This window comes from Mesoplodon mirus, assembly GCF_964341445.2.
Source record: "Mesoplodon mirus genome assembly, chromosome: 5".
In the NCBI taxonomy this organism is placed as follows: Eukaryota; Metazoa; Chordata; class Mammalia; order Artiodactyla; family Ziphiidae; genus Mesoplodon; species Mesoplodon mirus.
The window spans coordinates 100,746,772-100,759,815 of record NC_138980.1 but is presented as its reverse complement, the minus strand read 5'-3'; the positions used below and the strand labels follow the sequence as shown (position 1 = coordinate 100,759,815).

The following is a 13,044-nucleotide window of genomic DNA, read 5'->3' as shown; positions in this document are numbered from 1 at the left end:
ATAAGAGAACTTGGGTATCTAACAATTAATTATTTGGTCCTAGTTGGTTGTGGCAGCTTGCTTTTTCAGCTCTACAAAATATGTCACTGTTTTGAAGGGAAAGGTTTTTTTATTATGAAAGTAATATATCTTTGTTGTAAAATTAGAAAATATAGATATAGCCAAAAAATAAATCAGTATGCCATTACCAACTAGAGAAAAACATTTCACTGTTTTGGAAAATTCTAAAAGGCCTTTTCCCATAAATTCATGGATAAAATTTTTTTCATAAATTCGTATATATAACAAATGTATTCTTTGCAAAAATGAAACCAGGAAATGCATACTATTTTATAACCTGATTTTTTTTCTTGGCATCAAGAAATTTTTTCCAAATCAGTAAAGCTAAATATACTTCATTTTTCCTAATGGCTGAATGATGTGATGTAATAATAACTGTTTAACCAATTTCTGACATTTGGAAATGTGGATTCTTTTACTTTCTTTCACTCTCCTTATGCATATGTCTTCTACATACAATCAAGAAGATTTCCAGAACTCTTTTACCAGTTTTGTTACAGACCAGCAGTGTATGAGAGTGCCTGTTTCATTACACCTTGCTAATAACAACAGAAAAATTTCCTTTGATGATTTTAATTTCAACATTTTCCTTTTGTTTACACATACATACACAATTGCATACATATTTCTTTTTTTCATACCAATTTCACAGTCATCTATGTTGGTGAGATTATTTATTTATTTGTGTTTAAGGTAAATGACCCAAGAGGTTCCATTTTCATACGTCTTCCATCTAATCAATCAGCCTTTTCTTCATTAGGCAGTTTTGAGATTTATTATGCATACTAAAGTTTTGCCATCTGGGAAGTACCTGGTAACAGGAAGTAGCCTTTAAATACAGGTATCCCAGAAGGAACTTGGAGGGAGAGAGTGTGCCTATTTCTTCCCTCTTCTCTACTCTTCCTTCTTTCCCTCTCTGTCCCTGCCTCCCTCTGTCCCCACCCCACTTTCTGCCCTCTTCCTCTTATACCCTCTCTTCCCATCTACACACACATCACAGATTTTTTTCTTATATCAGGTCATTTTCTCATGTACCCCTTTGAACTGTAATTTTTATTATATTTCTTACAATTACTATGTTTTCTTAACACTTTGGATTGTAATTCCTCATTTAATTAACTTATAATGGTTATAGAGCTCATTAACTTTGATAATTTCATGGCATTTTTGGCTAACCACTAGTTAAAACTTTTACAGTATTTGCCAAAGGCTTTTAAATAATTTGTTAACCTTTTTAATCTTTGACATTCAAATAGACAAAAATTTCATGGTTTCAATTTATATTTCTGTACATTTATTGACTATTTGTTCTGTGCTTTAGTGTTTGTGCCCTTAATCCATCTTTCTTTTAGGGTTGTTTCTACATTTAAAACCTGATTGAGTTGAATACTGTTCATAAAGATTACATTCATCCATTCATCCTATTCTCTTTAGAAATTACTTTCTTTTTCATTTCCACCAAAAAAAAAATTCTTCTAATTACACTCAATACTTTGGGGAATAGTGTACTTGAAGTTGCAGAAATGTAAACTAGGAACATTGTATAATGTTCAAAAGAGGCTTAATAAAAATACTTGTTGCTCACTAAAATTCTTAAATTTAGTAGTACCTTTATTGGAGTTCTTTATTATTATACCCTTTTTCTAATGTTGTGTATTTTCTGCTCAGGAATATGGTATAACTAAAGCTGAAAAACTGGAGATTGCCAAAGGCTACTGTACTCCTCTAGTTAGAAAAATTCGCTCAGATCTTCAAAGGACACAAGATGATGACACTGTAAATAAACTCCATCCTGTGTAAGAGACTGTACTGGTATTTAAGTCTATAGGCATCTGTTTTTGCATTCTTCAAATCTAATTACTTTTTAATGTTCCTATGGCTAAATCAGGAGTGTATCACTTGGCACACTGTGGACATAAATATTACCTAGGTATTTCTAATAGTTAACTTCCAACCAAGGTTCTTTTTGGCTCCAAATTGGAGAAAAAACTGAGGCAAACAGGGAAAGAAGATGTGTGTTATCATTCACATATGATCATCAGTGATCATTCTCATTCAGCAGCATTAACATCTGTGAGCTTCTTTAGTGCTATGACCTCTTTCATTGTTAATAAAGGTGCTTAAATGACCTGTTTACAGTGAACTTGACTAATGTTAATGCTTCTTTGACTAATCTCCGTGGTCCCAGTTATTTCCAGTTATCTTCATGTTAGAGGAATACCTGCTAAGATAACGCCTCAGTTGTGATTGGAAGAGTGATAGATTTGCTTACTATGTTCTTTTGTTTCTAGTAAGATTAAATTCCATTTTACAAAATAATTTCATTAAGTTTTAACTGCATGGTTACGTTTTAACACCGTCTGCTCCTTACTTTAGGTATTCCAGAGGTGTTCTGTCACCTGAACGTCACGTCCGTACCAGATTATATTTCACCAGTGAAAGTCATGTGCATTCTTTACTGTCTATTCTTCGCTATGGTGCCTTATGTGATGTAAGTAGAATAAGTTATATAAATCTATTTAACAAACATGTGTTATTGAATTTGTAATCGAATCACTAACACCATTTTTTACTGTGCAGTTTTTAATAATTCATTATTTACCATCATTTGTCAAGGGTCTACTGTATACCAAGCACTCTGCTAGATGTTGGAGATAATGACATGTTCTCTTCCCTTTGGAGAAGATCCATTTAAGCAAACAATAATACAAAATATTGTAGGTGATGTTACAGGCCAGTGGCAGTGAGATAAAGAGAAGCTGATGAATTTGCATTATTTAGGGGTTAGAATCAATAGTACTTGGTGTTTGGTTGGACATTGTGAGTCTTATTTACTGTTATGTAATAAATCATACCAAAGGTTACTGCCTTAAAACAACCACAGTCATTTTATTTTTTTCTCTCATGGTTTAAAGGCTGACTGTGATCAGGCAGTTTTGCATTGGGCCTCTTGTGAGGTTGCAGTCAGACAGTGGCTCGGGCTCAAGTCCTCTCACAACTTTCTTCTCATGTCTGGTGCTTGATGCGCTGGCTGTCACGTGGGACCTTGGCTGGGGTTGTTGACAAGAATACCTACAATGGCCTCTTCCTGTGACCTGCTTCCTCAGAACATAGCAGCTGAGTTCCAAAAGTGAACTTCCTAAAAGAGCAAGGAGCAAGCACAAAGCATTTTTATGACCTAACTTATGAAGTTATGTAGTATCACTTCTGCTGAGCTTTTTTGGTGGAGGCAGTCACAGAGGCCCATCCAGGTTCAAGGGGTGGGGAATAGACCCATATTACTAGATGAGTGGAGTATCACTGTCACTTACTCATTGTAAGATGAATACTTGGGATTGGATGTATTTTGGTGGCCATATTTGGAAAACAGAGTCTTATCACAGTATGTCCGTTACCCACACAATCCATATTTCTCCCTCATGCAAAATTCACTTAATCTCTCCTCCAGTATTCCCTCAGGCTTATCTATTATAGCATAAACTTGACATCCAGGATCTCATTATCTAAATCAGGTCCAAGTGTGGATGGGACTCCTTGGACAGAGCTCCTTGAGTGCTCAAGAGAACTCAATCTCATTTCAAAGACCTATGAACTGAAGATACCAATTGTCTGTCCTTCATACATTCGACATACAGTGGTGGGATAAGCATAGAATAACTGCTGTAGATAACTTTTTCAAAAGAGGGGAAGGCAGAAGGTACACCATGGTCACTGGTCCATAGCAATTTTGAAATCTGCCTAGGTACTTACTGCTCATTCCTTAATTAGGGCTCTGTCATACTGCCAGGGAGTTGTTTATAATGGTTCATGGCTTCATACTTTGGGTTCTTGATTGCTTCATCTAGGTCATCCTTTCTTTTCCATAAAAAGTAGCTTACATTTGCAGCTAAGTTGTTTTCTTTAACCTGCTTCCTGTCCAAGGAAGTTTGGGGATCCAAAGGTCTGTTTATTTTTAGTTCAAGATGGTATAATTTAAAAAACAAAACAAAGAGGAGTAATTTATAATCTACTTTATTAAACAGTTCACACCCACAAATCTTAAGAATAAGCCCATTTCTACATTGGGCTCCCTCTGTGTCTACTGAGGGATAGTACTCAGCAGTCCTTATTGCTTAATAGTGAGTATCTGAGAGACATGCTAGTATAATCCTGAGAAAGTCTTTGCGTCTTTGAAAGGTCTGTGAGCCTTAAATCTTTCTGAAGTCTTAGCAAGTGTTTTTACAATCACACCCATGTTTTCATGACAGATTCCTGTGTTTCTGTTCTTCCTGGAAGCCACTTTTTAACTATAGCATTTTTTGCTCTCTAGAGAGGCTAGGAATGAGAAACAGTTTTATTTCTGAACTCTGCAAGTCTTGGCTCCTTTAATTAACCATTTCCCTGTGGTTTATCTCCCTCCTCTCATAGTTCATCACAGGCCGTGAGAAGAATCTTGGTGGCCTTTTGAGAATTTTTCCTGGAATTTTTGGTAGCTAGCTCATTGAGTTCCACTGTCTGCAGGCTACAGTGTTTCTACACTTTATGCCACTACCTAGCAAGGGTTCTTTTTCCTGTAGTTTCCAGTATCATTTTTTTTTAACCTTCCTATAGTCCCTCACCAACAACCTCCTCAGTGCCCTTTCAGGCTTTCACTAACACTCTCTTTTTGAGGCATTTTAACTTTCACCAACACTCTCCTTGAGGCCCTTTCTTTGCTTACAGGTGTGGAAGGTAAGAAAGAAAAGAGAGTCAAGAAAGGTTCCCATATTTCTAACAGGATCATCTACAAAATTACCCATCATTCACTGATAAGTAACACTTGGGGGAGTATCAGGCATTAGAAGGAAAGTCATGAGGTTAGATAGCTTGAATTTGAGGCACTAGTAGGCTAGTCAAGTGAAGATAACCAGTAGTATGTTTATATGTAAGGCTAGAGGTTTGGGTTAAAGGTACAGAGTTGGGAAGCCAACATATTAATGATGGCTGAAGCAGTGGCTATTAATAAGATTCCCAGGAAGTTTATATGTGAAAAAATAAAACATCTGTTTTTGCATTCTAAAACAAATGCAAACATTTGTTTGCATTTGTTTTAGAGATTGGCAGTGGAAGTGATATTTTGTTTTAGAGATTGGCAGTGGAAGTGATAACCACACAGACTTAGAAATTTTAATATCCCCTTTCTTTCTCAGTACACTCAAACCACAGATTATCTAGAATACAAGGTCACTTCTATTATATATCAAAAATATCTTTTCAGCCATCTCCAAACTGGCAAAAAATAAGAATTAAAAAACTTTTTCTACGTATATATTGGCATATACATTTAGGCACATCTATAAGAAAATAATCTTTAAAAGAAAATGAAAATGAATTCAACTTTGTTTTCTTTTGTACTTTTTAAAATAAAGGGCACTCAGTGAAATGTATGAAGATTTGGTATATGTCTCCTGATTCTTAATTTCTCTTATCATTGGGCCTTGATGAATAGTTATTATCAGAGTTACCCTAAGACTATGTAAGTGTTCTTTTCCCATCAAATTTTCCAATTCATATGTTCTTGTTTTTATTTCTTTTTTATTCCTTAACAGAATAGCAAAGTGGCATCCCTTGCATACATATGAGGATTAGTGGAGCTTTAATAAAAGAAATAGAGAAAAAAATGACCCTTAATTAGCAAGGCAAGAGCTTATATATCCATTAGTGATGATGGAATTGTTTTAGGGGAAGAGAGATACATCTCTTATGTGGTCACCTTTTAACTTTCTTGCACTTATTTTATAAGGTAGAAAGAACATAGAAGATGTAAGAATGGAGAGAAAGCCTATAATTGGAGCATAATAGTGAGTGATGGATAAAATTGTAACAGATAAGTTTGGAGAGCCATGCCTTGAGGATTCTAAGAGGATTGGGAAGCCATTAAAAGATTTTAAGCAGGGAAGTGAATGGCTTTGGTTGCTGTGTGGACAATAGATAGGTAGAAGTAGATATGAGGAAACCATTTAGGGAGCTATCACAGTGATCTAAAGAAAGGTGATGTAGTTTAGACTTAGGGTGGTGGCAGTAGAACAAAGCTTGTTGAGTATATATAAGCTCGTTGAGTATTAAGTATTCACCTCATTTGTGTGGTATCAATCAGGATTAAACAAATTACCATAATGAAAATAAAGTGGTTTTAAAGTAACATAATATGAGAAAATGCTTACCATCTACCTTTTGTTCAGGAATCAAAGGATGAACAGTGGAAACGAGCTATGGATTATTTAAATGTTGTCAATGAACTCAACTACATGACTCAGATTGTTATCATGCTTTATGAGGATCCTAACAAGGTAACAGAGTCTTGATTTGCATGTGTTACCAGAGGTAAATAAATAATTCGAAGTTTCTCATTTTGAAAGTGTTCTGTAATATTTTTTAGGATCTTTCCTCTGAGGAACGCTTTCATGTTGAATTACATTTTAGTCCAGGAGCCAAAGGATGCGAAGAAGACAAAAATTTACCATCTGGCTATGGATATAGACCAGCTTCAAGGGAGGTAATGAAGATGAAATTTTCATTGCTTAGTTACTACAGTTCTAAATATAAATGAGGTTTCTTTAAGAATTTTCTATTATGTACTATATTTCTTATCTCAACTAAGTAGCAAGATGGTTTAAATTTCTTGAAGTATGATTTGGGTAGACAACATTTTTATGCATATTAGAATTTTATATTTTATCTTTTCTCTAGATTTTTTGGATTTTTAAGATCAGTACTTAGAATGGATAACTATAATTTTTGTCCTCAAGTCCTACTTGAGGACTAATCCATTCTTTACTGTGCTAAGCACTTGTTATGAATTACTGCATTTTAATTCTTAACCTTACAAAAATTAAATATGTACTCAGCTATAAACTTTTTTTTACTAAACTATAATACATATTCATAAACATACCTAAATCATAAGTGTGTAGTTTAATAATATATCACAAAATGAACACAGTTGTAAAACAACTAGCCAGGTTATAGATAGAATATCATTCTAGAAGAACCAGTTGTGCCCCCTCTGTCTCACAACCTCCCTGCCTTCTCCCCAAAGTTATCTACTATAATGACTTCTGGCACCATAGATTAATTTTGTCTATTTTTGGACTTTATGATCACAAATGAAATCACAAAATACGTGCTTTTTTGGGGTGGAGAGTGGGTTTGGCTTTTTTCATTATGTGTTTGAGATTCATCTGTTCTTCATTTTTGTTGCCATGTAGGATTACATTAAATAAATATGGTGCAGTTTATTAATCCATTTCACTATGATGATCATTTGATTTGTTTCCAGTTCAAGGTTTGAAGATGGATGCTTTTATGAAGATCCTTGTTCAGGTCTTTTTCTGAACATATGTACACATTTCTTTTGGATATATATGTAGGTGTAAAATTGCTGGGTTATAGGGTATGCATATGTTCAACTTTTTAAAATACAGTCAAATAACTTTCCAAAGATACTACCATATCTTTATCAGCACTTGGTATGATTAGTGTTTTTAATATAGCTATTTTGGGGACTATGTAGTAATATCTTGTTGTGGCTTAAATTTACATTACCCTCACGACCAATAAGGATTAGTACCTTTTCTTATATTCATTGGTTATTTGAATATGCTTTTTGTGAAGTGCTACTGGCTAGGACTATTATGGTGTTGAGTAGAAGTGTTGATACTAAGCATCCTTAGTATCATCCTTGTTCATTCCCAAACTAAAGCAAAAGGTCATGTTTCAAAGTGAACTTTTTGGAATTTTGATTGAAATTACATAAACTCTGCAGATCAGTGTTGAGAGAAATAACACTTTTACAGAATTGAATCTTCTAGTCCAAGGACTTGGTATACAGCTCTGAATTTAGTGAGCTATTCTTTATATGTTCTTGATAAAATTAAGACTTTTTTTTAATGTCTTGTATTTTCTTTGTCAGAGTGATTCCTAAATTCTTTACGTTATCATAAATGGCTTATTTAAATTTCATTTTGTTTGCTATTTTCATATTGAATTTTAACTCATTTTTATATAGAGATTTTATAATTAACAACCTTACTGCATGCTGTTTATTCATTCTAATAATTTATCCATGGAGTCATTTGAATTTTCTATGTATATGATCATATCTGAATGATGACAAATGTCCAGCAAAATGTTGAATAGATTTAGTGATGGTGAGCACTCTTGTCTTTCAGTGATTTATTAATTGTGATGATTGTTTCAAGTTTTTAGATATCCCTTACCTGGTTGAAGAAGTTTATCTTTATTTTCTATACCCCTTAGTTTGATGAAGATTTTTATGTACTTCTGCTTGGCTTCTTTTAGCTAACGTACGTTCGTAAGATTCATTGATGTAATTAGTTTTAGTTTGCCCATTCTTAGTGCTTTAAAATATCTGTTTTAGTGTAATTTACCCCATTTATCCATCCTGTTTATTTATATTAAAATTTATTTATTTTATTTATTTATTTTTGGCTGCGTTGGGTCTTCGTTGCTGTGCGCAGGCTTTCCCTAGTTGTGGCGAGCGGGGGTGACTCTTCGTTGCGGTGTGTGGGCTTCTCATTGCAGTGGCTTCTCTTGTTGTGGAGCACGGGCTCTAGACGTGTGGGCTTCAGTAGTTGTGGCACACGGGCTTAGTTGCTCCGCGGCATGTGGTATCTTCCCGGACCAGGGCTCAAACCTGTGTCCCCTGCGTTGGCAGGCAGATTCTTTTTTTTTTTTTTTTTTTTTTTTTTGGCGGTACCGCGGGCCTCTCACTGTTGTGGCCTCTCCTGTTGTGGAGCACAGGCTCCGGACGCGCAGCCTCAGTGGCCATGGCTCACGGGCGTAGCCGCTCCGCGGCATGTGGGAATCTTCCTGGACCGGGGCACAAACCCATGTCCCCTGCATCGGCAGGCGGACTCTCAACCACTGAGCCACCAGGGAAGCCCGGCAGGCAGATTCTTAACCACTGCGCCACCAGGGAAGCCCTACCCATTCTACTTAGATGGATATTTAGTGTAACTTTTTTAAACGTATCTGTTTTTTGTACTATACTGTGAGATTCTTATAATTTGGGACAGTATCTTATTCATCTATGTCTTGGCACATGGTACATACTCACAAAATATTCAGTGAGTCATTAAATGGTTGTTATTTAACTATGCAGTCATCACATTTGTTGGAAATATTTGGCATAGAGTTTGAATTTTCTAAAATTTATAACTTCAGCTACTGTTTCAGTTTGTGGTTGAGTTGATGGCATTACTGGTAACAAAACTGATCTCTTTTTTCTTACTGTCATTTATTATTTTTGCTTATTTATTTGGGCATTGGATGAAATTTAATTAAGTACTTTGTTTTATATGGCTCTCTATTGTTGTGTTATGGTTTAATTTATCCAAAGAGCATGTATTTCTTGAAGTCAGGAACTCTGTCATCTGTCTTACAATATCCAGAATAATACTAGGCTTTCATAAGAATTCAATTATTAATTCACTTGAATAAACAAACTTGTATATGTACTGCAAGTGGCTACACCAGTTGGTGGTTGAATTTGTTCATCTGAAGAGATTGATTTGTTTTATCTGAATTTTATTATGTTATATTCTTTCTGTACAGAATGAAGGCAGGAGATCTTTTAACATTGATAGTGATGATGAGCCACATACTTCTAAAAAAGATGAGGTTGATCGAGCTGTGATATTGTTTAAACCTATGGTATCAGAGCCAATTCATATACACAGGAAGTCTCCACTTCCAAGATCTAGGAAGATGGCTGCAAATGAAGTAAGTATATATCAGAGCATGTTTTTTATGAAGTAAACTAACTATATTTTAATAAAACAGAAAAGAAAATACAGCTTTAATTATCAAGCTTGGGAACCTAACAGATTTTTAATTGTCAACTTTATTTTTCAAATAAATTTTTTAAAATATAGAGACAGAAAATACAAAGATTAATTTTAGAATTTGGAGCTTTATAGTTTTCATAGCCAAGTTGAATAGAAGTAGTAAAATAAGGCCTTTCAAAGACTTGATCCATTATTTTCTTGTCACTTTAGGTTATTCTAATAAAGAACTTTTTTAAAAGTCCGATTTAATGGCTCAGGAATAATTTTTGGTTAAAAGTAGTGTGGAATTGCCAGAGATGCTTCAGCAACGACTGATTCCAATGACACTGTAGATTAAGATGTGAAATTCTGAATTGTTAACCTGATTGCGAAAGTCAGTATAGGAATTTGAAAATTTGATGCTATGGTTGAAAAATTTACCTTTGTATTAAGGTCTGTAATTAAATAACTTAGGCTAATTCTTATGCTCACTAACAAAATAACATTTAAATAACTACTAAAATAACATTTAAAAGGAAAGTTGAGGGCTTCCCTGGTGGCGCAGTGGTTGCGAGTCTGCCTGCCGATGCAGGGGACGCGGGTTCGTGCCCCGGTCCGGGAGGATCCCACGTGCCGCAGAGGGGCTGGGCCCGTGAGCCATGGCCGCTGGGCCTGCGCGTCCAGAGCCTGTGCTCCGCAGCGGGAGAGGCCGCAGCAGGGAGAGACCCGTATACCGCAAAAAAAAAAAAAAAAAGGAAAGTTGAGCAGTTGGAATAAAGTTTAAGTAAATCTTTCACATCTGTATACATTTTTATACTCTGGATACCTTCTTTTTGGGTTACTTATATTCTCTATAGGATGATTCCCCCAGCACTGATTTGAGATCAGTGCTTATAAATTTTTCTAAATGCTCAAGTAAAAGTATAAGATAGGAAGAACCATCAACTTTTAAGTTAGAAAAAAATTTTTTGTTGATGATTAAATATGCCAAATCTTGAGAGTTAGGTATAACATCTAGCAGTTGGTGAGTAAGAACATAAACAACAACAAATGAGAATTATGCTCATTTCTATTGCCCCAAATTATACAAACATATGTGCTTTTGATTCTCAAATTTCAAATGTATGTGTCCCATTTTGACAATTATGTATAGGAAAAACATCTCAATAAAATAGATTGTTGTAATTTTACAGTGGAAAATGTATACTAGTTAGGGTTCCCGTGAATGGGATATTTTCAGTTAATTATGGGTTGGCCAAAAAGTTCGTTCGGGGTTTTCCTGCGTTCTTTCGGCCAACCCAATATAAAAGAGGATGATTAACAATTGTAGAATTTGGGATTATTTGTTCTATTATAGCTTAATTTAAGAATGAGAAACCTGGGGTTATGTTCAGTTATCTTTAATTTCAGAAAATTGGGAAATGACATTTATTAATGTAACCTAAAATACCATTTGTGTGAGGGCAGTGATTTTGGTGTTGTTGAACAAAGCAATCTGCAATTCATCAGACTGTTCAGAATTTCACCATTAAACTTTTTTTCTGAACTCCAGAAGAAGTCTGTAACACTGATACAGTCAAACGTATTCTGAGTCTTCATTTTACACCTCATCTGTATTTGTGAAATCTTCAACAAAATCACTGCTCTTTGTTAACTCTTAAAACTCAGAACACATTTATAAACCTTTTTCTCATAAATACTTAAATAGTTGCTTTCAAGAGATTATTTCTATGCCATGCTAAACTTTTACTTCCATAAGGTAAATTATTCAAGTAAAACCTTGAAGACTTTTTCCAGCGTCCATCATCTCCATGGATATCAGAAGTTTGTACTTCCAAAAGACATACAGAGAAAAAGACTATTCTCTTCATTTTGTGCAAGTAGATTTTACTCTGTCCTCACTGTCTGAAACCTGAACATGCAAACATGTAAAATGAAAATGTTTGCTGCATGTTTTGCCTACTGAACTCTATAAATGATCTTTGGAGGGGGTAAATAGATAGATAGCTTGAAAGTGTAAACAAGTGCAGTTTGAATCCTCCATCTTATGATCTCTAATTTTTTTTGTCTGGCAGACAGATTTCCTTTCATACATATATACAATGAAGTCTCTTTAACCCTTTGCAGGATTCTTTAGTGCTTTGGGTTGAAAAGTTTGCCCAGTATAGCATAAAACCTCTTGAATATCATATTTTTAACATTGCTAAGATAAAAAAATTGTTAAAATCTTTCCAGTTCTAAGAGGGAAGTGACAACTATTAAGCAGTATAAATATTTTGTATATTTAAGATAGTAATGTAATTCTCATAATCATTATTACTTACAATTAGATTTATAACTCATTCCTATCAATTTCTCAAATATTAAAATATTTGGCTCCCAAATTACTGTTTAATAGTTTTTTAAAAATTGATAAACAAATGCAAACAAACTGTATTTTTTTTTCTTTCTGATCATTTGGCTCTGTTGTATCTAACTTTGCATGCTCTGCTTTTTTTTTTTTTTTTTTTTTTTTGCCCCTTTCTCACTTCCAGGAAGAGAGCCCCCTGAGTGTGTCTAGCCCAGAGGGTACTGGTACCTGGCTGCATTACACCAGTGGTGTGGGTACTGGGCGTCGAAGACGCAGATCAGGGGAACAAATCACTTCTTCCCCTGTCTCCCCCAAATCATTGGCTTTCACATCCAGTATTTTTGGCTCATGGCAACAGGTTTTTAAACTTTACTTCATTAAACATTTTTCCTCCCCGCATTCAGAGCAACAAACAGCTGTCTTTGAGGACATCTAATCCCTTATATTTTACATCAGAGTAAATCCTTCTGTTTTTAAATTTTGAATTCACTTAAAAATGCTTGTAATGTCTCACAATATTTGAGGGAAAGAAACCACTTACATTGCATGTGTTTAGCATTTTTACTGGGGGGGGGTTAAATATCCAGGATTTTAAAATTAGTCAATAAATTTTATACTCCTGGAACTTTAGCTTGTTAATTAAAATTTTTTAAATATAAAGAAATCTTTTTTTGACTTATATGTTCTTTAAAACATTCAGAAATGAAATTACATAATTTGATGATAAGAAAATTTAATAACCTTTTCCCCCATAATTGAAAAATAGATTCCATTTGGAATTTGCTGAGAATGTGAACATTTTTTTAAATATCAAAATTTATGTGGCCC

The 13,044-nt window shown here is 34.6% G+C and overlaps 1 protein-coding gene across 21 annotated transcripts in view; it reads left to right on the top strand.

The window, feature by feature from the left end:
• The window catches only part of PPIP5K2 (diphosphoinositol pentakisphosphate kinase 2), a 79,975-nt gene that overhangs the window by 50,348 nt on the left and 16,583 nt on the right, over positions 1 to 13,044 (top strand). For 8 of the 21 annotated variants that reach the window (XM_082620632.1, XM_082620619.1, XM_082620635.1 and 5 more), the window contains exons 20-26: positions 1,729 to 1,856; positions 2,437 to 2,551; positions 6,261 to 6,368; positions 6,458 to 6,574; positions 9,655 to 9,822; positions 11,626 to 11,742; positions 12,401 to 12,574. In XM_082620632.1, coding sequence (XP_082476758.1) covers positions 1,729 to 1,856; positions 2,437 to 2,551; positions 6,261 to 6,368; positions 6,458 to 6,574; positions 9,655 to 9,822; positions 11,626 to 11,742; positions 12,401 to 12,574 — 927 coding nt within the window. The remainder of the gene's footprint in view (positions 1 to 1,728; positions 1,857 to 2,436; positions 2,552 to 6,260; positions 6,369 to 6,457; positions 6,575 to 9,654; positions 9,823 to 11,625; positions 11,743 to 12,400; positions 12,575 to 13,044) is intronic. The other 13 variants (XM_082620630.1, XM_082620627.1, XM_082620621.1 and 10 more) reach the window with 3 other exon arrangements.